The 22,192-nt window shown below is 36.4% G+C and overlaps 4 protein-coding genes across 19 annotated transcripts; 1 reads left to right on the forward strand and 3 right to left on the reverse strand.

The window, feature by feature from the left end:
- The first annotated feature begins 1,515 nt into the window (after nt 1-1,515).
- LOC130734266 (uncharacterized) lies at nt 1,516-4,259 on the forward strand. 16 transcript variants are annotated; one of them, XR_009017855.1, is made up of 7 exons: nt 1,854-2,088; nt 2,342-2,411; nt 2,631-2,716; nt 2,857-2,891; nt 3,072-3,227; nt 3,307-3,409; nt 3,518-4,079. XR_009017855.1 is itself a non-coding variant. In XM_057586613.1 (6 exons), exons 3-6 carry the CDS (start codon nt 2,696-2,698, stop codon nt 3,728-3,730), a joined length of 423 nt encoding a protein of 140 aa, XP_057442596.1. In that variant the 5' UTR covers nt 1,837-2,088; nt 2,342-2,411; nt 2,631-2,695; the 3' UTR covers nt 3,731-4,079. The 16 variants fall into 16 exon arrangements, 3 of the variants coding, with proteins under 3 accessions (XP_057442596.1, XP_057442598.1, XP_057442597.1); XR_009017846.1 differs by having other exon boundaries at nt 3,307-3,366; XR_009017857.1 differs by having other exon boundaries at nt 3,072-3,192.
- A 1,847-nt stretch (nt 4,260-6,106) lies between these two features.
- LOC130731739 (aminotransferase ALD1, chloroplastic-like) lies at nt 6,107-9,702 on the reverse strand. The gene is made up of 10 exons (XM_057583980.1): nt 9,574-9,702; nt 9,401-9,435; nt 9,148-9,215; nt 8,882-8,998; nt 8,363-8,425; nt 8,137-8,241; nt 7,963-8,013; nt 7,524-7,844; nt 6,863-7,069; nt 6,107-6,555 (listed from the first exon to the last, which is right to left on the reverse strand). Exons 1-10 carry the CDS (start codon nt 9,645-9,647, stop codon nt 6,265-6,267), a joined length of 1,332 nt encoding a protein of 443 aa, XP_057439963.1. The 5' UTR covers nt 9,648-9,702; the 3' UTR covers nt 6,107-6,264.
- A 3,487-nt stretch (nt 9,703-13,189) lies between these two features.
- LOC130734267 (uncharacterized) lies at nt 13,190-15,164 on the reverse strand. Its single transcript, XM_057586616.1, has one exon. The coding sequence runs from the start codon at nt 14,604-14,606 to the stop codon at nt 13,230-13,232; it is 1,377 nt and encodes a 458-aa protein (XP_057442599.1). The 5' UTR covers nt 14,607-15,164; the 3' UTR covers nt 13,190-13,229.
- Nucleotides 15,165-15,253: 89 nt separating this feature from the next.
- Nucleotides 15,254-16,366, reverse strand: LOC130734269 (glutathione S-transferase T3-like; the record flags this gene model as incomplete). The annotated part of the gene is made up of 1 exon (XM_057586617.1): nt 15,254-16,366. A coding segment is annotated over exon 1 (873 nt), but the record flags the coding sequence as incomplete, so codon positions are not given.
- Between the last annotated feature and the right edge of the window lie 5,826 nt (nt 16,367-22,192).

A 22,192-nucleotide genomic window follows, 5' to 3' on the forward strand; every position in this document is an offset into this window, starting at 1 on the left:
AACCATTGACTCTGATACCACTTGTTGGGGGAGAGTTACGGCGAGGACCCATGGGAAGGCTGAGGGGAGACACCAAGGAGATCCTGGACACCACATCTTAACCCAAAACCTTAAGGCATTAGATTTATGGGTCCATCTCCTTATAAACTCCTCCTCTTGCCCTGACTTCTCCGATGTGGGACTTGACTCTGACACTTGATTCTAAAAATCTCCCCCTCAAGTGTGAATCCTTCAACCACATCACCCATGATCCTCCCATCTGCGGAAGCTATCCACCTTGCACCGCCGTTCGCTGCCAACGGAACCCGCCGCCTAGCCACACTGCTAGGAAGACTTTCGACACAAGGAGCCGTCATGGTCCCACGAACCATCGGCTCTGTACCACTTGTTGGGGGAGACAGGGCGAGGACCCATGGGACAAGGTCGAGGGGAAACAACAAGGAGATCTTGGACGCCACATCTTAACCCAAAACCTTAAGGCATTAGGTTTATCGGTCCATCTCCTTATAAAATCTCCCTCTCACCCAAACTTAACCAATGTGGGACTCCAACTCCGCACTTGAATTCTCAACACTTACTCCACCGAGTATTCAGCCTACAATCACCACACTTGGATTAAATATACTCGTTACTCATTTTTCGGAAGAACAGAAATATAGTTTCCACTTCAAGACCTCTGATCTTCTACTCTCTTATCTTTTAGGTCCAAAAGTTAAGGTCCAACAAGAAGTGATTAAGGTTGTGCTAAGTGCTAACTACATAGCTCACGAAGTGCAACAATTTGCTAATTTCAACTTTGGCACCGCTTATCCCACTTCAGCACTTAACCCGTGGTAGCCATTTTTTTTAATTTATATTTATACACTCGAGTGTCTCTCTAAACTTTAGTTTAATCATTATTAGTCATGATTGAAATTTCATCTTGATCTTCAATTTTAACTCTTCTCATTGCACAAAACAGAGAAAACAGAATATATTTTGTGAAAAACTTACAAAACTTAAATACAATGTGTTCACCCATGAGTTGAAGATGAAAACCAAGAGCAACAAAACATACAACATTGAATCATCACTACATATTACAACCAGAGGAAAATATCAAACATTATCTATGCAAAACATATGATTTTTATGGATTGGATCCAAAACCCGGATCAACCATTCTCATTGTTGTTTCTTATCTGTGTAGTTCTTCTTAGCTTCTTGGAGAACCAAAAGAAGCATCCACTTGATTTATTGGCCTTGGAGCCAATCGTTCCCTTCTTGGGCCTTCCATTTTCTTCTGATTCCTTCATTTTCTCCTTATGCATCTTTCGCAACACATATACTTCAGCAAGATCAACTCCAACTGCCATCTTCTACTAATAGTTACTTTGGGAGGAAATGATTAATGTGGTTGATTTAATTTATAGGCTTGTCTATATTGGATTGGCTTGGCCAACAAGCAAATAACTCTTTGTAAATTAATGGTTTGTGTATTATATTTTGGATGAAAATGATGTATGTGTATCAGTGTATGTTGAGTTTGACTATTTGTCCACTTTCAAAGTGATGCTTTTGTTTGGTAGTTCATTCTAATCTTGGTGACCAAGAAAGTTGAGAGTATGCTTGGAATTATGTTTTGATTGTTTCCATTAACAAGGTCTCACATGCCATGTCCACAGTTTGAAGTGGAATGAGTTTAATTTCCCCGGACAGAACTAGGAATAATCAGTGCACAAGTGTCAAGTGGTGCGAGGTGGAAACTGGGAAGCTTTAATTTTAAATTCATTTTTCTATTTGTTGGGTATTGAGTGCCATGTAATTAAAACCGGTCCTGGGTAATTTTTTTTTCACATTATTCATATTATCTTTTATCCTTAATTTCTAAATCCTGGTTACTACTGTTCCGTCATCCTTCTCAATCAGATGCGTTCAGGCTCGATTTTTGGTCTACTGCAGGAGTCTCAAAGAAAGGGCATCATCTGACCTCATGGTGCCAGATATGACGAAATCGCCGAGCAGAACTACAACTATACCTGGTGGTTATCATCTTACCTCATGCTGCCAGAACCAATTGTTAAATTTTCTTTACTCCACCTCTGTCCGGTAAGCAACAAATTTCTCATATAAATTCACTCACCTTGGTATGCCTGTTGTTGTGCACTTTCAGATTTCATATGATCTGAACTTTTCTTTAATTTAGAAACCTGTTATTCCAAATTGGAGAGAACCCAAGATTCTGTTTTTCTTCAGAAAAGATGTTCTTCTATTTTTACTAATATTATCTCTCTCCCTTTCTTCCGATTCTTTACTGATTTCACATATTTTTTCTTTGATTTTTCTATGATGTTTGGTTCAGTAAAAGCATGGAGGGTGCTTGTGAAGTTTGGAGCTAAAATTGAAATTGTAAAGAGCAGTCTCAACTCAAGGTATGGGTTTCAATGTATTTTTTAAGTTTGGATTGTCTATAAATACTGGCCAAATGGTGTTGGTCATTCCCATTCCCATTCCCATTAAGCCAAAAATCATATCAAAAGCTTGTGTTGAAAAGCTGGGCAAAAAAAGATAGCATGTTATTCAGAAACATCTTCTATTGTTTATATCTCTGTTTGGTGGAGTAAGTATGTGAATGCATATATTTTTTTTAGTTATATAGGAACAAAACTTGATGGTGCTCCAATGAGGAAAAGATCTAATGATTGTCTAAGAGAGCATGTTTAGACTTGAAGTCCAGGTATATATTTTGTTCATTTTGGATTTTATGTTTGGGTTTCCATTTTAGTCAATGAATTGATATAGAGCCATAGCTGGTCAAGATGAATTTCATCCCAAAAATTTCCTTTGAGACTGTTTTATTTGATTTTTTTTTTCCAGATTAGAACAGAAGAAATGGACTTGATAGCCGAAAGGTGCATTGGTGCTCATTTTAATTTTTGTTCAGAGTATATTCTCGGTCTCAAATGCTTCCATGATGAACATGTATCACTTGAGAAACTAATGCCAATCATTTGTAATGTCCGAACTGAAATTACTCACAGTTCTTTTTGATATATCACTGATTTGTACTTTCTTTTTTTATTTTTCAATAGGGGATTCCAGCTGAGGTTGCATCATTTGTTTGTAAGAATGGGAAAGCTACATGGATCTCAATTGGTCCATCTGGAAAAAAGACAGTTTCAGATACTTGCACCTGAAAAACCCAAGAAAGTGGTAAAACGTTTAGAACATGTTCATATGTTCGTGAGGTGTGTGGATATATATTATGGGTATTGCATGATGTTTTTGGGGGTTATTATGTAATCTTCAATACATTTTGTATCACAGGGGATCAGGTGGAAGTAGACCGAGTAGTAGAGCTGTCTCAATTTAAGACTTGGCTTTGGTGTAAGGCTAATGTTACAGGCTTTATGCCCTCAACTTTTGAGTGGTCCTCAAATCTCATTTGCTGTTGAGAATCTCTATGATTTTTAATTATTCCTGCTGATGTGTGTTTCAAAAGCTGGACTAGAGTGACAGGGTGCTATCTCCTGTACAGGGTGGAAATTGCTTCTGTTTTGTTGAAGGGTGTGTTTATGCTGCTGCACTGAGGGTTATACTGGTGAGAACATGCTTCTCAAGGTTGTTTTCTGCGCCTTCTAGGAGCTGGTTGTGTGTAGCTTGGTGGCCGTTGTGTGCTCTATTTGGTTGCTCCAATTTTTACAATCTTGCTGGACGTATTCATGATATCCCAAGGGTGATTTTAAGTTGAAGTGGAATCCGTTTAGACATAATGCAGATGCTGACAGAGTTAGTTTTGGTTGGTGAGGAGCTTTCCTATTTCTTCTTTTTTTCAAGTTTCTATTTGTATGTATTAGCTCCTTGGAGGTGTTCCCTTGGCTTTGTAATATTGTGCTCTTTTTCCTTGCTAGGTTTTTCCCAAGGGGCTTTTCCTAGCAAGGTTTTAATGAGGCTTTATTCTCAAAGTCTTGCTTCCAAGGTTGTTCCCCTTAGTCTTTTCTCTTATGTAATTTTCTTTTGTTGATCCTCTCTCTCTTTGTATTGAGTTGACTTCTTTTCAATATATGCTTTTGGCTTATCAAAAAAAAAAAATTGTATCACATGGCAGTGATAGACTTATATGAATTTGTCAATAGGCATAGATGGAGTTTTTTGCACTGGATCGGATGTGTTTCTCTGCACAAATAATGGTGTAGGGCTGCCATATATTTTAATTAACTGATATTGGTTTCAATAAATGTACACAAATTGAAACTTCAAGCCAATAAAGGGCTTTATGCCTTCCGTTACCATTTGACATTTAGTTTTAATTCTATAAATTGTAAGAGTTGGTGTGCTATTCTGATATATCCATGGAAGCAATCGTCATTCCCTAATCAAATGAGATGATAATGATATTCGACATAGGAATTTTCAAATTGAGTTGTAGAGTATTCTTTCATTAAAACAAAAGTAACTACATATATTCTAAAAGAGTTAAAAATTAAAATATAGTGCACGAGAGTGAACATTTAGCATTTGATTATGAGATTTAATGAGTCACATTTAATGGAAATGAACTGTCATAGTAAATAAGTTTTACCCTGATATACAATCACATTATGTCACATAAAATCAAGCGATTAAATTATGATTTGATATAGCTTATATAAAATTTAATAAGTCATAAAACCAGATAAAATTACGTATGAAGGCTCCGTGCATGGCACGGGTCTCAATCCTAGTATTCTAACAGTTCACCCATGAGTTGAAGATGAAAACCAAGAGCAACAAAACATACAACATTGAATCATCATAACAAATTACAACCAGAGTAAAATATCAAACATTATCTAAGCAAAACATATGATTTTTATGGATTGGATCCAAAACCCGGATCAACCATTCTCATTGTTGTTTCTTATCTGTGTAGTTCTTCTTAGCTTCTTGGAGAACCAAAAGAAGCATCCACTTGATTTATTGGCCTTGGAGCCAATCGTTCCCTTCTTGGGCCTTCCATTTTCTTCTGATTCCTTCATTTTCTCCTTATGCATCTTTCGCAACACATATACTTCAGCAAGATCAACTCCAATTGCCATCTTCTACTAATAGTTACTTTGGGAGGAAATGATTAATGTGGTTGATTTAATTTATAGGCTTGTCTATATTGGATTGGCTTGGCCAACAAGCAAATAACTCTTAGTAAATTAATGGTTTGTGTATTATATTTTGGATGAAAATGATGTATGTGTATCAGTGTATGTTGAGTTTGACTATTTGTCCTCTTTCAAAGTGATGCTTTTGTTTGGTAGTTCATTCTAATCTTGGTGACCAAGAAAGTTGAGAGTATGCTTGGAATTATGTTTTGATTGTTTCCATTAACAAGGTCTCACATGCCACGTCCACAGTTTGAAGTGGAATGAGTTTAATTTCCCCGGACAGAACTAGGAATAATCAGTGCACAAGTGTCAAGTGGTGCGAGGTGGAAACTGGGAAGCTTTAATTTTAAATTCATTTTTCTATTCGTTGGGTATTGAGTGCCATGTAATTAAAGCCGGTTCGGTTGGAAACCGGTCCTATAGCCAGTCCGGTCTCAAGTTTTGTTGGCATCTAAAAATTTGTAACGGCTATTTTGGCAGCTGAAAAAGACAACCTAGTTGTAGCATAGAGACTAGCCGTTAGAAGAATAACCGAAGCTATGAATATAGTAGTTGGACAACGAAGCAAATGAGTCAGGCGAGAACAATCATGCATTTGGAATGGATTTAAGGACAAATACAAAAAGCTCAAACAGAGAGGAAATGATATTTTGAAGCTTTCTGGGGGTTCTCACGTGCGTAGTAAGCAATTAGTTATGTTCCTATGATGAAGTAAGTTGTGAAATAGTGGGAGCAAAGGAATACATGCTACATGAAGGAAGAAGGAAGGGACTTTCTGCGTGTACAAGTCTAAACCGATTCGACCGAGATCATGATCGAACTTTTACCATTTTCACCGGTTCCACTAGTTATCTACCGGTTTTAATCTGTCTAGTTTTAACAATGTTTCAGACCAAGTTAATTAAACCGGTCGGTCCAGTGTGATTTTTAAAACCGTATTTTATGGGGGGGGGGGGGGGGTCAATTCCTATCTTGAAAATCATCGACACTTCAAATTTTTCACAATACATGTAAGTTGCAACAATTGAACTATAAATTTGTTTATTATATCTCATTTTTAACCTTTTTAGAATACTACTACACTACTTAATTTCTTTTCTTGTTTGGCCATACTTAATTTATGGCCAACAATGGATAAAATACATATTCAAAGAAGTTTTCTGATTCTCCTTGAAGCTTCCAACATACATTCCCTGTGACCAAATGCACTTACTCTAACATACTCCTTTCCTCCAGGACCAAATCCTGTACCCGGGATAATGACTATGGCTGCTCTCTCAAGAAATTCATTGAACACATCCCATGAACTCAAACCTGGAAAATGCACCCATATATAGGGGGCATTTCTGCCACCATACACCTTCAGACCAAGTGACTCAAACGTGTCAACCAATATTTTGGCATTTTCCATGTAGTGGTTGATGGTAGATTTTAGTGCCTGAAACACATAAACAAACACAATATGTGAAAGACAATTTTTTCATGTCCACAAAAAATCAGTATTTTGATCTATATGTCAGTTGGACAATGCATTGATCTATCACTACAGAAGTAGTTAGTCATTTGATAACCAAAGTGTCAATGTTATGAGTATTGTGAAGGTACTCTGCATCACTAAAAACTTGTATGAATTTTTAAGTACTAATAGCATTGTATTTCTTATTCTTGTTCAAAGGATCACCAATTTAGACTCCAAAGTGGTGAGAAAAATAAACTATGACAAGATGAACTAACTTGTGACAAACCTTAAATCCTTCAGGAGAAAGGCAAGCAAGTCCACCAGCTTGAACAATATTTGATGCACCATTGAAGGAGGTGCACACAATGCGGTCATAATCCTTTAGTACAGAATAACCATTAGCATACCGCAGTTCTTCAGGGACAACCGTCCAGCCAAGGCGGACACCAGTAAAACCAGCAAATTTGGAAAACGATGAAATTTCAATTGCTACCTGCACTCATCATACAAAAATGATTTATGTCTGGTAATGTTGTAAAATCTAGTTATAAAATTTCACAATTCAAGGTGTCTACTGTCTATTATAGAAGCTAGGACTAATAGTTGGGTAGCTCTCTCGTGCTCTCAAGACATGACATTTATTACACCAAGAAATTACTTATTTTATTTGTCATTTATAAGATACGCAATAATTAGAAGGACATGGAAAAAAATTGTTAAGAGTTTCATCCTATAATTGATTTTGGAGTTAGAATCAATTGTGGCATTGAAACATCTAACCAAAAAAATTAACTTTGAAAGTGAAAATTTAATTCTAAAACTTCTAGACATGGAACTGAATATGCTATGTTCCTATGAGTTAAATGATCATTTTATTAATTATAGCTCAAAGGACTCATCATTGAACAATTACTAATTTACTATGATGATGGTAAGCTATCAACTACCTCTCTGGCTCCAGGAATTTCATAGATTGATCTTGGGCTTTCATCTGATATGTAAGCAGAGTAAGCAGAGTCATATATAATCATAGATCCATTTGCTTTTGCAAACTCCACAAGCTGCTTTAGTTGCTGCCTAGATGCTGCACTACCAGTTGGATTGTTTGGAGAACAAAAGAAAATCACATCAACCCTTGGAGTAGTTGACAAGTCTGGAAAGAAATTATTCTCAGGTCCACACTTCATGTACACAATTTTTTTGTACTTTTCAGTTTCTACTTGGAACTTGCCAGCCCTACCAAGAATGACATTGGAATCTAGGTATGCCTGTTATGATTCATGAGTACAATAATGTAAATTTTAAATTAAAATTTTTTTATATAAAACTTTCAGCATGAGGATCATATAGGCATTTAAACCAAACACAAGCTAAAACTATAATTACCGGAAAAGTTGGATCCTGAACAGCTACTGATAAACTAGGTCCCAGAAGCATCTACCAATAAATATAATAGAAATCAAATTAGTTAAGTTTTAATTGCTAATATCTATATAGACAATGGTACATTATTTTATAGGTCTGTAATGTCAATGAGACAATTAGACCACTTTCATTCACCTGAACGCGTGAAATATCACATTGTGCACCATCAGATACAAAAATCTCATTTTCTTGCACTTGCATATCTTGGTAAAATGTTTCTGCTATTGCCATCCTTAGATCCTGAAAAAGTTGATGAAGTTCAATGAACATGGATTCATAATAACAGGCATCATGACATTTCCTTCAGTGATAAGCAGGAAATTTTAATCAAACTAAAAAGGAATGACCAATAGCACTTTACCCTATTGCCTTGCTCAAGTCCATAACCTCTATAGCCCTGCACCGTTGAAAGAGCCAATGCTTGCTGCAAAAGAAAATTTCAGGGGCATGACTTATGTTTTTTTCTTTCAACCGTTACTTATGGCAACAAATGTGTTAAACCATAAAAGTACCAAATTATCAATTGGATGTCAACATAGACAGAACCAATTTTCACAAATTAAAAATTTAAGGATTAAAATGCCTGTATGAAATATGAAGGAGTCAAATATACATCAGAGACCAACCAAGCGTGTAATTAAGAAAAAAAATTAGGAGGGCTAGTATAAAACTACATAATATTTTTGACAAGTAGTTTAAATAGTTTTGAAGTAGTTGCTGTGTAATTGAACTCTGATACCATTGATAGCATTTGAAATACGGATAATATATGATTTTATAAGTTGAAAATAGTTTTGGATAATACATACACACCTTTTATCATATGTATCTGGATGCAAAGAATATGTGGACAATTTTGATTTTAATGTAGCTATATTACCTCAGCCATAGCAGAAGCTATGATGTTTGGTATTGGCTCTGTAGTGTCACCAATACCAAGTCTTAACAACCTTGTATGTGGGTTCCTCATTGCATATTCAGTCTCTCTCTTGAATATCTGGTTAAGATACCATATGCTAATTATAAGACACTTATTAAATAGTGAATGGAACTGGAGACAGTGATATATTTTAAATGAAGTCAGAACATATCAAACACTTAGAAAGCTTCTAAGGAGAGAACCTGGAAATTTCAGAATTCACTCACCTCAGGAAACAAATATCCACTCTGCAGACTCTCCATGTTGACACTCCTGGGAATTTTGGTGACATGATCTATATCATATATAGAATGTCGATCATTTTAAAGTATAAAATCATTGTATCTCATAACAATATTGGAAAAACATGAATAAAAGCCAAATTAAATTTTTAGTTTAGATTCCCATTGACATGCTTAGACTTTTTAATTTCAGTCACATGAGAACAGAATTCAAGGAACTCCAAATTAAGTAACTCACCAACTGATCTCTGAGCTCTTTCAGCTGACTTGTAACTACAAATTACATAGTATAAAATATGAGAAAGCACATTTTAACTATGTGTTAAACATGAGCATAATGTAAGCAATATTACAAATATATTATAGTTTAAAGATATTTATTCTAATAAACTATTCATTAATGTATTTCACCTGCTGTGACTTGCAATTGTTGGAACCGAAATTGCACTGGATATGCAAATACAGGATGATAGTTGATAAGGCATGTTTTTCTATTTAAAATCTGCAGGTATATTTTAAACTGAGAGAGGAGCTTATGAGAACTTGAGACCCACGAGACATCTTATACATGAACCATTCATGTTTTGACATTTCAACCTTAATTCCTGATAGGCCCCATCAGTCACTTGAATATTATTATTTAATATTTTATTTTAAAATCAATAAAATTCAGGAAGAGGAATCTATATTACAGGAAAATGCGTGTAGAGATACGTATAGTGCAGAGATCCAACTGACATTCCAAGTAAAAAATGAAGAGAAAAAAATAAATAAATGTGATATGATTTAAAAGAGAGATTAAGGGAAAAAATAGAGTCTTTCCGGAAAGCTAGCCTATGATATTTCCTTATTATTTGTATGTGTAAGTATTATGGTGAAAGAGTATGAAATTAAACATGACCTACCCTTATAGCATTTCTCCAAAAGATAAATTCGGTGGTAGTTTGAATTTTTTTGGATGTGGTACTCACATTAAGTAATTCAATAGATTATTATCATATTATTCAAGGTAAATATTACATCTTTGAATTTTACTTTACTTGTCAATTAACTTTATCTCATTAAATTCATTTTTTAATAAAAAATGAATGAGTGGTGGAAACGAATGATGGTGATGGTAATGCACATAAAATGATCATGATTGATATATGGATGAACAAATTTCAGAAAACACAACTCACAAATACCGCGTCCCTAAGAATGGACGCTCGTTACTATGATAGAACAAAATCAAAATTTTAACAGGTATATGAGTCTTTATTATTGAATCAACTTATTTTGAGTACCACACCTTAATCTGACTTAAGGTACCAAACACCTTCTCCTAAGTGGAGTGGTGAATATCTATAATGCTAGTAAATTGCTGTGAATTAGCCGAGACAATAGAAAATTCGTAGTTATTTGTTAATTAAATTTTTGGTAACTGTTTGACAGCTATTTTTTCAAGCCCCAAATCGTATTTCACATGGTTACAAATCATATATTTACAAACTTTTTTTTAAATAGAAAATGATATTTAGTCATTAAAAAATTCTATGAACGCCTCTCTGAAATAAGATTAAGGTAAGTCCATACTCCCACAAAGAATCACCTATATATGAATACAATACAAATCAATTGGTGTATCAATTCACCACCCAAACAGGAGTCGGACGCTAGACAATAAACATAGCCTGAAATAGAGAAATGAAAAAAATATTAGTGAATGGGAGATGGATGCATAAATTATTATTATTTTTGAAATCGTAATTTTTAATTTCTGATTTAATTTCATAAATTAGAAATTAAATCTTAATGCATCATATCATTCATTTTAACAGAATTCCTACTCATGACAAAAAGAAATTAATAAACAGAAAACAGAATATCCTACTGTGGTTGTTGGATTAATACCTAGAACTAGAAGGCAAGGCAGCCCCACACAGCGAATTAAATTAGAACTCTAACAAATCTATACGAGGTTTGTCTCATGCATCTTAATCCTGTACACGATGATGTTTCTATGAAAAAGACATCAAAACGAATTTGGAGCCCAAAATGAACCTATAACATTTGTGGTTCAAAATTCTACTTGACTATAGGGAAAGAAACTCTTACTTGTTCTTGGTGTACTTTTTGAAGTCCTGAAGTGTCCATATTAAAGCACTTTGTTACGTGCGAACTACACTTAACAAATTTCCACAGAGGCGTCCATAGAGAGGCACAGCCACATTTCTACATATGATGCTATCCTTCACAACAAAATTAATTACCTAACTCAAACGAAACTTGCAGATGAAACATTACATCAATCAAACATGAAGAATGGAAACAGATAGCTAGAGTATTCCTAGAATTTTCATCGGTATTGTCTAGGGTCCACCAACACCTGTTTGGGTGGTGGATGTAAGAACCGCTACTGAATTTCTGCGAATTAGTTGTGAGAATAGCAAATTTATAGTTATTGACAACTAATTTTCGGACAACAATTTAATTTAAAATTGTTTTTGTAAGTTAGCAAATGCTATGTTTATATTCAAGTTATAAACAGTAAACCAGTACACATTTGAACATGTTCAGAGTTCAAGTGTGAGTTAAAGTCTCACATTGGTTAAGTATGTGTTAAGAGAATACTTTATTAGAAATGTAACCTATAAACCTAATGCCTCCTTAAGATTTTCTGTTAAAATGTGTTGTTGATATCGGTGAATATTGGTAGAAAAGAAGACACAATCAGAAGAAAAAAAAGAATAACAAGAACAAAATGGCCAGAGCTCTACGCAATTCCTCTTGTGGAAGATGACAAAGGGAAGGTGACAATGAAAATTAGAAAAAGTGGATATATAAGCAGTACATTGATCATAAAACTAAAGTGCGTATTCTTTCCAGTTTCCTCGTAATTCTTTTACATATAGTTAGGTGCTATCGCAGGAAAGTGACCCTTTGTGAGAAAATTTAGGGCACAGTATATGCAGAATAGTCCTTTCTTTCCACTTGGTCCTTTAATTAATTCGAATAATTATTTATTCATACTTAATTTTCTTATTAATCTCATTTCCATACATTTTCTTCTTAGACCATCCACAATGGTTAAACAAAAAATGTTTTGTTTAACCCTTTTCTACCCCACTTTTTCTCTTCCCAACACTCCACATCATCTTCTCTCTCCAATTCAACAAACTTTCAACAATTACTCACTCCAATGGTTTTGTTTAACTCTCAACACCCTACCCCACCACTCACCACTCACCCTACCCCACCACTTTTTTATTTCACATTTTTATTTAATTTTATATTTTTGTTTTTATAATTACATAAAATTACAATTATCGATTTAAATTAAATTAAAACAATAAACACTTAACGATTTTATTTTTTTTAAATATAGATTTTTTTTTTAAAATATAGACTATAATTTTTTTTTTCTTAACTTAAAACGCAAGACAACAAACTAAGCATACAAGAATTTATTGGCTTAAATATGTTGGAGGTCCCTCTAAAATAGGAGTCCTTTGGTTAAGGCCCCTACAAAATATTTTGGGTGGAATAAGCCCCAAATGTGAAAATAATATATAGTGATAAGCCCCTGCCGTGAGGTTCCGTTTAATTTTTGATGATTCTGCAAACGGCGCTGACGTGGATTATATTTTTTGAAAATAATTAGGGTGCCACGTAAGTAAATTAGGGTTGAAAAGAATAAAAAAATAAAAACTCAAGTAAAAAACCCAAGTAAAATCCCCAAACGTACTTGGGTTTTTATTTTATTTTTATTTTTTTCAACCCTCATTTACTTATGTGGCACCCTCTTTAATTGAATAATTTTCACAAAATATAAACCACGTCAGTGCCGTTTGCAGAATCATCAGAAATTAAACGGAACCTCACGGCAGGGTCTTATCACTATATATTATTTTCACATTAGGGACTTATTCCACCCAAAATCTTTTGTAGGGGCCTTAACCAAAGGACCCCTATTTTAGAGGGACCGCAAGACAACAAACTAAGCACACAATATCTTAAAATGCAAGACAAGAAAAAACTAAGCACACAACACACAAATAACGTAAATAGTACGATACAAATCATCTTCAATCCTGAGACATTCCAAACTTTGCCCAGATGTGCTTCACTAGATCTGCTTGCAGTTCATGATGAACATTTGAATCACGCAACTCGGATCTAGCACGCACATGATTTGCAAAAGCGGGTAAAACCTCGGTCGAGTATGGTTGCTGTGTACTAGATCCACCTTCCCCAGATTGCTCAAAATCGGTCCAACGTTGAGCATATGTATCTCGTTCATCCTCGACAATCATATTATGTAATATGATGCATGACCTCATAATGATACTCAAGTCATCTATGTCCCACAAGCGAGCTGGTTCACGGATGATTTTAAAACGAGCTTGAAGAACTCCAAATGCACGTTCGATGTCCTTCCGACATCCCTCCTGAACTTTTGCAAATAACTTATCGGGTTCACTTTGAGGAAGTCTAATCGTTTTGACGAAAGTTGGATAAGAAGGATAGATACCATCGGCTAGATAGTATGCCATATTATAGGGACGTTGATTCACAACGAAATTCACAGCTGGAGTCTTTCCCTGTTCCACGTCATCAAACACTGGTGACCGATCTAGAACGTTTATGTCGTTCAACGTTCCAGGACATCCAAAAAAGGCATGCCAGATCCATAGGTCATAAGTTGCAACTGCTTCAAGAATAACTGTTGTGGTTCCCTTATCCCCTCTAGTAAATTGACCTTCCCATGCTTTAGGACAATTTTTCCACTCCCAGTGCATGCAGTCAATACTCCCGATCATGCCTGGGAACCCCCGCATGTCATTAGCATGTAATATCCTTTGCAGGTCTTCTTGGGTTGGTGCTCTCAGGTACTGTTGCTCATACAATCGTATGATTCCTTTACAGAATCTACGTAAACACTCCAATGCTGTAGTACCTCCAATTTTGATGTACTCATCGACCGCATCTGCTGCCACACCATATGCTAACATTCGCATTGCTGTGGTACATTTTGCTAAGGGTGATATACCTTGTTTATTGGCTGCATCAACGCGTTGGGTGAAGTAGTTATCACTACTTGAAAGGTCATCAACGATTCGAAGGAAAAGATGCTTTTGCATCCGGTACCGACGACGAAACATTGCATCGTCATATGTAGGCTCATTGGCAAAGTAGTCGCCAATTAGCATCTGGTTTGCCGCTGTATGATCTCTACCGAGATATTTTCTACTACGAGGTGCAGCATCTTCTCGAATTTTTCTTCGACGCTCTCTAAATCGGTTGAGTACATAAGCTTCTTCAATTTGACTATTTTGAATGTATGCTGCAAGATCAAAAGGACACTCAGATGGATCCATTTTTTGTGAAATTTGAAGTAGATTGGAAGAGATTTGGGATATTGGTACATCAATGGAGCTATGAGTCCATATAAGTAGGTACATTGAATGGTGGTTGAGTGCCGGATTTGAAATAAGTTATCAACCAGAGTTAATTATCGGAAAAGGACAAGATTCGAATTGAGTGGCACATATTCAAACACAGTTACCCATACATTAAAGCAAACATTACATAGCTGTCACCACTTGAAAATTATTAAAGCAAACATTAAAGCAAACATTAAAGCAAACACTACAGACTTCACACCACTGACAAGTTTGACCGATTACAGACAAAGACTCGCTTGAAATTAATTTCCAAATAGCTCTTTGGACAACTGCTCTAACAACTCTTTCTTACGGTCACTGAGATGCTCTTCCGAAGTTAGCTTTAGATACATACTAACTTTCTTAGCATTAGTCTTCTCTTTCATCGCATTAGTCTTCTCTTTCATCAATTCGTTAGTCTCTGCTTGCACCGATGCTATCTTTTCCAATTTTTCAAGCTCTTTCTCCTTGAAATGGATATAAGAATCCCACTCTTTGTCCACCACCTCGTCAGCATCTTCTCTAATTTTCTTTTTACTCTTTTTTTTAGCTGCCTCCCTACCCATTGGACGAGGAATTGATCCTATAGAGTTTGAGCCACTTGCATCACTGTCGTGTGATCTCTTAGATCCACTACTTCTCGAGCCACTATTTCCTCCTACCTGACTACAAAAACGTGGTTGATCACGGAGAACGCGCCATTCTTCCATCAAAGTAAATTGACCAATCTTCCCACTTGCGTATAATTCCTGCGCTCTTGCGATAACATCATCCTCCGACCAACCGCTTCGATGCTCACGCTTAGCGCTATCATAAGCGCCAATCCATTTACCCAGTCTTGTGTTCATATAATTCCAACGGTTTCGGCAGGCAACCCAATCGCGCGGAGGATCGAATGAGCAATGCTCATTACAATACTCAGCAATATCTCTCCAAAATGTTTCTCCTTTCTGGTTTCTTCCGACAACACTGTTTGTTCCGCAATTAATCCACCCACTAATTAGCACTAGATTTTGTGCAGTGTTCCATGCGGGTAAATGGGCTTTTTTGCTCTTAGGAGTGATTTCATTGACTTCATTATCAGCTGACCCGCCACCAAGATTGACTTGTGTTGAAAATTCCGGAAATTCCGCTACATCAACACTCGGAACATTTTCAGGAACCACTGGCATATAACCACTAGACTGAGGTGTTTGAGATGAATATCTCACAGATCCATAAGATGGATGAGAGTTTGGAACAATTGATGACTGGTTAAAATTTTGTATGTTTTGAGGAGGTTGGTACGAATATTGATTCGGATCTGGATAATAGTTTGGATTTCGAGGACGTTGGTTGGAGAATTGATGGGGGACTTGATAATAGTTTGGATTTTGAGGACGTTGGTTGAACAATTGATGTGGGACTTGATAATTGGTGGGATTTTGAGGATGTTGGTAAGAAATTTGATTTGGATCTTCATAGTTGTTGTGGTTTTGGTTGTAAAATGAGTTGTTTGAAGAATTCTGGGTGTTGAAATGGGGATTGTTGGGATCCATTTCAATACAAATGCTAATAGATAGATAAATAAGATGGTGAGAGAGATAATAAGAGAGTGAAAAAACTTGGTTTTTTTTTCTGTGTCCAAATCAAACGAACCAAGTCTCTATTTATAGAGAAAAAAAAATCATGAATTTTGGTATAATTTTTTTTTTCAGAAAATATTTTTTTTGATGAAATAATTGAGTTCAAAAGATAAGGAAAAACGAAATCCGGACTGACCAACCACAGGCTGCCACGTGGCAGGGGCAGAAAAAGCCGTCTTCTCTCTCCTACAGACAAGGCGCGTCACGCGCCTTGTCTGCGCGTGCTGGCGCGTCACGCGCCTTGTCTGCGCGTGCTGTACACGCGCCTGCGGTGGCCACTGGCCTTGTGCCACGTGGCACACCGCAGGCTCCTTTTTTTAGTTGAATATCTTCAACATTTTCTCCCTCTCTCTCCTCTTTCAACTAAATCCAACAACCATTAAAACACTTCAACAAACTTCAACACACTTCAACAAACAATTAAACCATCCATTGTGGATGGTCTTATCTTTCTTTGTATTTCTTGTCACATCACTCATTTTTCTTTTTAACTATCTAAGGCAGTTTTATTAAACTCGGTCCGGTGATCGACTCGATTAGAGCACTGAGTTAATAGATCACTGGTCTGACCACTGAGTCACTAGTTGAACCGCTTGACTTAGTTGACACTAAAAAAATGTAAAAAAAATTCACAATACCATAACAAAATGTCACAAATACCATACACACAAAAGTTTGCTTAAAAACTTGTTAGCCCTCTCATTTCATGTGCTTCTTAATAATAATAAAAATCCTTATTAATATAATAGAAATCTTAAATCCTTTTTTAAATACATAATGTAAATATCTCGTTTACTTGCTTACTGAGGGAACATCTGAACCAAGTGCGTGTTTGGATACATTTTGTAGAATGATTTGATTATAATTGTTTTTGAGAATGTAATGATCAAAATTGGTATATTCAAGTATACATAAAAATATAACACGTTCGAATAAGAAAATAACTTTGATTTATAATATAATTGGAAATCGAATATTATAATTTGTAAAGTTTAATTTAATTTAATTTGTACAAGAGTCCAGTATGCCATTGGAGTTTATTTTTCCAAAATCCAATTTTATTCCACCCCAATATTTTCTATTCCTCTTTACACAAATTTCCGCTGGACAAATTTATCAGACACACAAAGCCCATGGTTTTGCTTTCCTACCCTATCCAGTATCCACCGGCAAATCAAGGGGAATTAGATTTCCCGCCTCATGCATTAGAATTGCCACACCACTTAAAAGTGGGGAAATACTAAATTGCCCCTCCGTGATTTACTCCAAGACATAAGCTTACGGATTGATCTGAACGTTCAACTCTCGGACTGTATTAGTATTAGAACAGACAGAACACGAGATCATTCATTCACTTTCGTTTTTTCACAGAAGTTCAACACTCGGAGCTCTCGTCTTTTTGCGAACAAGCAGCGACCAAGAAGCGACCTTGTGCGACCAAGAAGCGACCTTGTGCGACCAAGCATCGACGGGAAGGACCAAACATCGACCTTGTGCAACCAAGCATTGTTGTTCAATTGAGGTAACTTTAATTCCCTTTCGTAGATTAGGGTTCCTTCCAAATCTATTGAATTTTTTGGTTTAGTTGATGATAATTCGGATTGGAGTGTTTGCTATTGTGAATTATGCATGTTTGTTTCATGAATTTGTAGAATTTGGGGATTGGGGGGTTTTTGGATATCTGTGGTGCGAATTTGGGGTTGATGTGTAGTCCGAATCTTGCAATGTTCTTGTTGGATCTGGTTTAGTGCTTTAGTGGTGAAAAATGCTACTTTTCATCAGTCTTTATCTTTCTCAATTTGTTCTTATTGCTATGTTTTTTTTTTTCAGTAGTTATTGTGACCCCTTTTTTTGGTTCATGGGTTTCAATATGATCTGGGGTTGATTATAGCATGTTTTGATCAACTTATTGTAGAAGGATTTTGGGTTTAGACTTTAGACTCGATTGTAGAAGGATTTCTAAACATGTTAATCTAGCTAGCATGCTTTCTGAATTGAAATTGACAAGAAGTTTTGAAACATGCTAATATGAGCTAAGCATGCTTTCTAGTGTTGAATTGACTATTAATTTGATTCCTCCTGAAGAAAATCAAATCATTTGCTCCTTGTTTAACCATGCACAAAGATGTTAACCATTGGAATGGTGAATGTGTGTAGGCTTGCAGCATATTTAGTGTCCTTCTAGAAAACACTAGGATCTCAGAACTTTGATGATATGACTAGTTAGCTTGGGCCTGATTATGAGTTACATTGATAGGTATGAGTGTTTGTGCCTTGTTTTTATCTTATTATTACTATAGGTGAGAATTTGCTTTGTATCCAAAGCCATAATCTAGAAGTGTTCTTTTTAGTACTTTATATAGCATCAAGACAGCTTGTTAAGATTATGAACAAAATAAAAGATAGATAGAAAGAAAGATCACCATTTTCTTGTAGTAGAGTTGTTGTTTCAAAAATAACTATGGGATGAATCCCGTGAATGCTTTCTTGATGTGTATATACATGACCTTATTGATTTTGCATGTTAAATTGAGTTTTGGTTGCTGTGAAGTGTGTGGGGGTGTTTTTAAATGATGTTAGATGAAAATTCATTAGTTTAGGTTGTATGATATGCTATGCTAAAATTCATTAAAGAGTAACACTAAATTTAAGACTCCTAATATAGTCATATGATATGCTTTTGTATGAATGGTTGAGAGAGTTGAATGTGGAGGAGGACAAGTTTGAAACAAGTTGATGTACAATGTGTTTTATTTGTGTTTGATTGTGTTTGATTGTTGTGTTGCCATGGGTAGACAGAATAGCTAAATTGTTACTTTATTTGTGTTTGATTGTTGTGTTTGCTTCTTCATAAATATGTTTTACATATCACAGATTTTCATTATGTCCTATTTCTCTTGATAGATTATGGGCAGGACAAAGAAGCACAAGAGGGTATCAACTCAAGAGCTAATCGATCGCCGTGACTTTCTCCACGCTTCTCATAGGCGAGGTGATCATGATAAGGATGTGTCGAGTTCTCGGAAGGCAGCTCGGAAGACGGCTCGGAAGGCAACCTTTGAGGTTCCTGTTCAGTCGACTTCGGAGGTTCCTGCTCAGCTGACTTCGGAGGTTCCTGCTCAGTCGACTCCTGAGGTTCCTGCTGTGGCGACTCCTGAGGTTCCTGCGCAGCCTGCTCAGCCGACTCCTCAGCTATTCTTGAGGTTCCTTGTAACACCCCGGTTTCTCAACTGAGGAGTCACATTAGTTACCTAACAAAATCTAAGGACTATTTCGTAATCCTAAGAAAACACGATATATTTTTTTCTTTTTCGAAACAACTAAACATAGTTGAATACATAACATAGACTTTATTAAACAACCTGTTCCCGACATATAATAATAGTGTCTTACAATATCGTAAGCAGGTTTCCAAAATAAGTACGCTCACTTAGACAAGTGGCGAATATAAGGTTTAACAACAGAGTGTTCATAAGGAAAAAGAAACTCCGACATAGTCCACCAAAAAGGGAGAAGCAACTGCTTCATCCACCTCTACTCGACTGCCCACGGTCACGGTCTCCAACTCGAACAGCTAAGCTTCAGCGGAAGGCTCTCCATCGCCTAATAGCGTTAAGCACCCAAACAACAAATAGCAAATAGAAAGGGTTAACTCCATGCAATTACCATGTATAAAAGAGCAAATCATGCTATTCAAATTTAATTACCTAGCATGGTAAATAACCTAGCAACATAACTCAACTCATATATCAACAACTTAACATAGATTAACTCAGATAATAATAACCTCAACAATGTAACATCAAATCAGATATTAATAAACCAATAAATAAAATCCAACAACATGGGGTCAGGTGTTAGTTCCCTATAATGCAACTATATGCTGCTACCAAAATGGATCGATCAGCAACGTCTCTCAAGACGGGACGATCACGTGGGACAATCACCACCACACCGCCACTTAACGCCACAATGGACGGGACAATCACATGGGACAATCACCACCACACTGCCACTTTAGGACATCTCGAAAGATGGGACGATCACGTGGGACAATATCCACCACATCGCCACTTTATAACGCCTTGAAAGACGGGACAATCACGTGGAACAATCACCACCACATTGCCACTTCAAGTTCTAGCCCTAAATGTCAAGTTAGTCAACAACAATCCTCAACCTCAGTAATCACTCAAACAACAGTATCAAATCCAACAATCAAATCAAGGTAACCACATGTTATTCATAACCTCAACGAACATAAATCAATTCAATGCATACCAACTCAGTTCAATGACAGAAACCAGTAAACGGCCGAAGCCTCTCAGAAAACGGAGACACACGTCTAAATAAGTTCACTCGGCCGAAGCCTTCAAAAAAACATTTGGCACAAAATAGTCAACATAAGCAAGCATACAACATTGCAAGCATAATAATCATAATCCAATGCCAATCAATATAAACATTTTCATCTCAAACGCAGGCAGTGCGATAAAAGCAGGCAAGACTCAAGGACGCGCTAAAACCGAGTCACCCTTACCTTCGTGAGTAGAAGTTGTGCATGGAAGTTGTGAACCTAGAACAAGGAAACACAATCATCAACACAGCCTCACTAGAAACAACACTATCTTATAACACTAATCGAAATCGTAAAGAAAGCTTTTAAAGCTTCAGAGTTCCTATTTAAGCACAAATTGACAACGGAGACTTCGTTCGCTAAAACGAGCATAACTCGAGCTACAGAACTCGGAATGACACGAAACCAACGCCAAAATTTCGACAATTGAAAGAGCTATGTAATGGCTCAGGTCATAGAGACCCAAAAATTATTTTTGGACACGGTACCCTAACAAATAGGTTTCGGCCACTCTCAAAAATAGGGTTTCCGAACTTTTTCTTCGATCTAAATCAATTCCTAGGTATTCTTAGGCGATATCTAGGCCAGGAAAACTCTCAGAAAAATTATCGGGTCGAAAACTGTCGCAGGGGTATTTTGGTCAATATTTTTAGCTCGGAAACTCAAAATCAGAATTTCGAAAAACAAATTAGATGGGGTCGACACCAACGACGATTATGACGACTAATCCTACTAACGCTAAGCTCAGTCGAGAGTTTTAAGCCCAAAGGATGGAACTTTAGCCAAAATAGGTATTCGAGCAGAATTGAAGTTCGGCGGCATTTCGGCGAGATTCGGCGAAATGTAATCCGCTAAACATGCTCAGGGGCACGCAGGGAATAAGTTTAGACAGAGAAATCAAGTTATTTGGACAGTTTTACAAAAAGCTCAAAACTTTGAGCACAGAAAAACATAGAGAAAAGCGACAGAATTTACGATCAGAGGTAAGGATTAGCATCAGTACCTCGAGGTCTACGCGTAGCAACGAACTGTGGGACGATCAGGCAAGAATCGGCGAAAAAATCTTCTTCCTCCTCCTCCTATGGTGCTCGCGGGTTTGGGTTTAAAATGGGGAAGGTTTTTTGAAAAATTTTCATTTTCTTGCTATTTATAGGTTTTGGAAAATGCGGAAAAGTGAAAATTTCGCGATTCCGATTTTTCCTACGTATTCCTCTGGGAATTCTAAGATAGGTTCTGGCGACAGAATTCCAAAACTCAAAACAGGTTTCTTGGAATTAAAGCAAACGATCCAAAGTCGGTGTAAATCGATTTTACCCGAAAAGTTACTTTTTGCAGTTGACGTCGGATGAGAAAATATCAAGAGAAATAGGCGTACGCGTATGGAATCTTCGTTTGAAGCTCCGAATAGAAAAAGTCTTCATCGTCCGTTGATTTTAGGTTTCTTGAACTATCAGTGATTTAGTTTCGGCAAACTTCCGAGTATTGGAATTTGACCTTCGTACATTCCAGGGTTTCGTATCGAAACGCTTGTTATGGAAAGGAATAAGAGAAATTCTTATATTCCTCTTGAAGATTTTTGGAATTTATTCCTATAGTGTTCCAAGGGTTTAATTAATCTTTTC

This window comes from Lotus japonicus, chromosome 1, assembly GCF_012489685.1.
Source record: "Lotus japonicus ecotype B-129 chromosome 1, LjGifu_v1.2".
NCBI lineage: Eukaryota > Viridiplantae > Streptophyta > Magnoliopsida > Fabales > Fabaceae > Lotus > Lotus japonicus.

Bases quoted from the DNA above. Each gene is read 5' to 3' on its own strand.
- LOC130734266 (XM_057586613.1), top strand. From the start codon at position 2,696: ATGTTTAGACTTGAAGTCCAG. The intron at 2,717-2,856 runs GTATATATTTTG...TTTTTTTTCCAG, and splicing joins TGTTTAGACTTGAAGTCCAG to ATTAGAACAGAAGAAATGGA. The intron at 2,925-3,071 runs GTATATTCTCGG...ATTTTTCAATAG, and splicing joins CATTTTAATTTTTGTTCAGA to GGGATTCCAGCTGAGGTTGC.
- LOC130731739 (XM_057583980.1), bottom strand. From the start codon at position 9,647: ATGCCTTATCAACTATCATCCTGTATTTGCATATCCAGTGCAATTTCG. The intron at 8,426-8,881 runs GTAATATAGCTA...TTTCTTTTGCAG, and splicing joins TAGCTTCTGCTATGGCTGAG to CAAGCATTGGCTCTTTCAAC. The intron at 8,014-8,136 runs GTGAATGAAAGT...ATTTATTGGTAG, and splicing joins GTGATATTTCACGCGTTCAG to ATGCTTCTGGGACCTAGTTT.
- LOC130734267 (XM_057586616.1), bottom strand. From the start codon at position 14,606: ATGTACCTACTTATATGGACTCATAGCTCCATTGATGTACCAATATCC.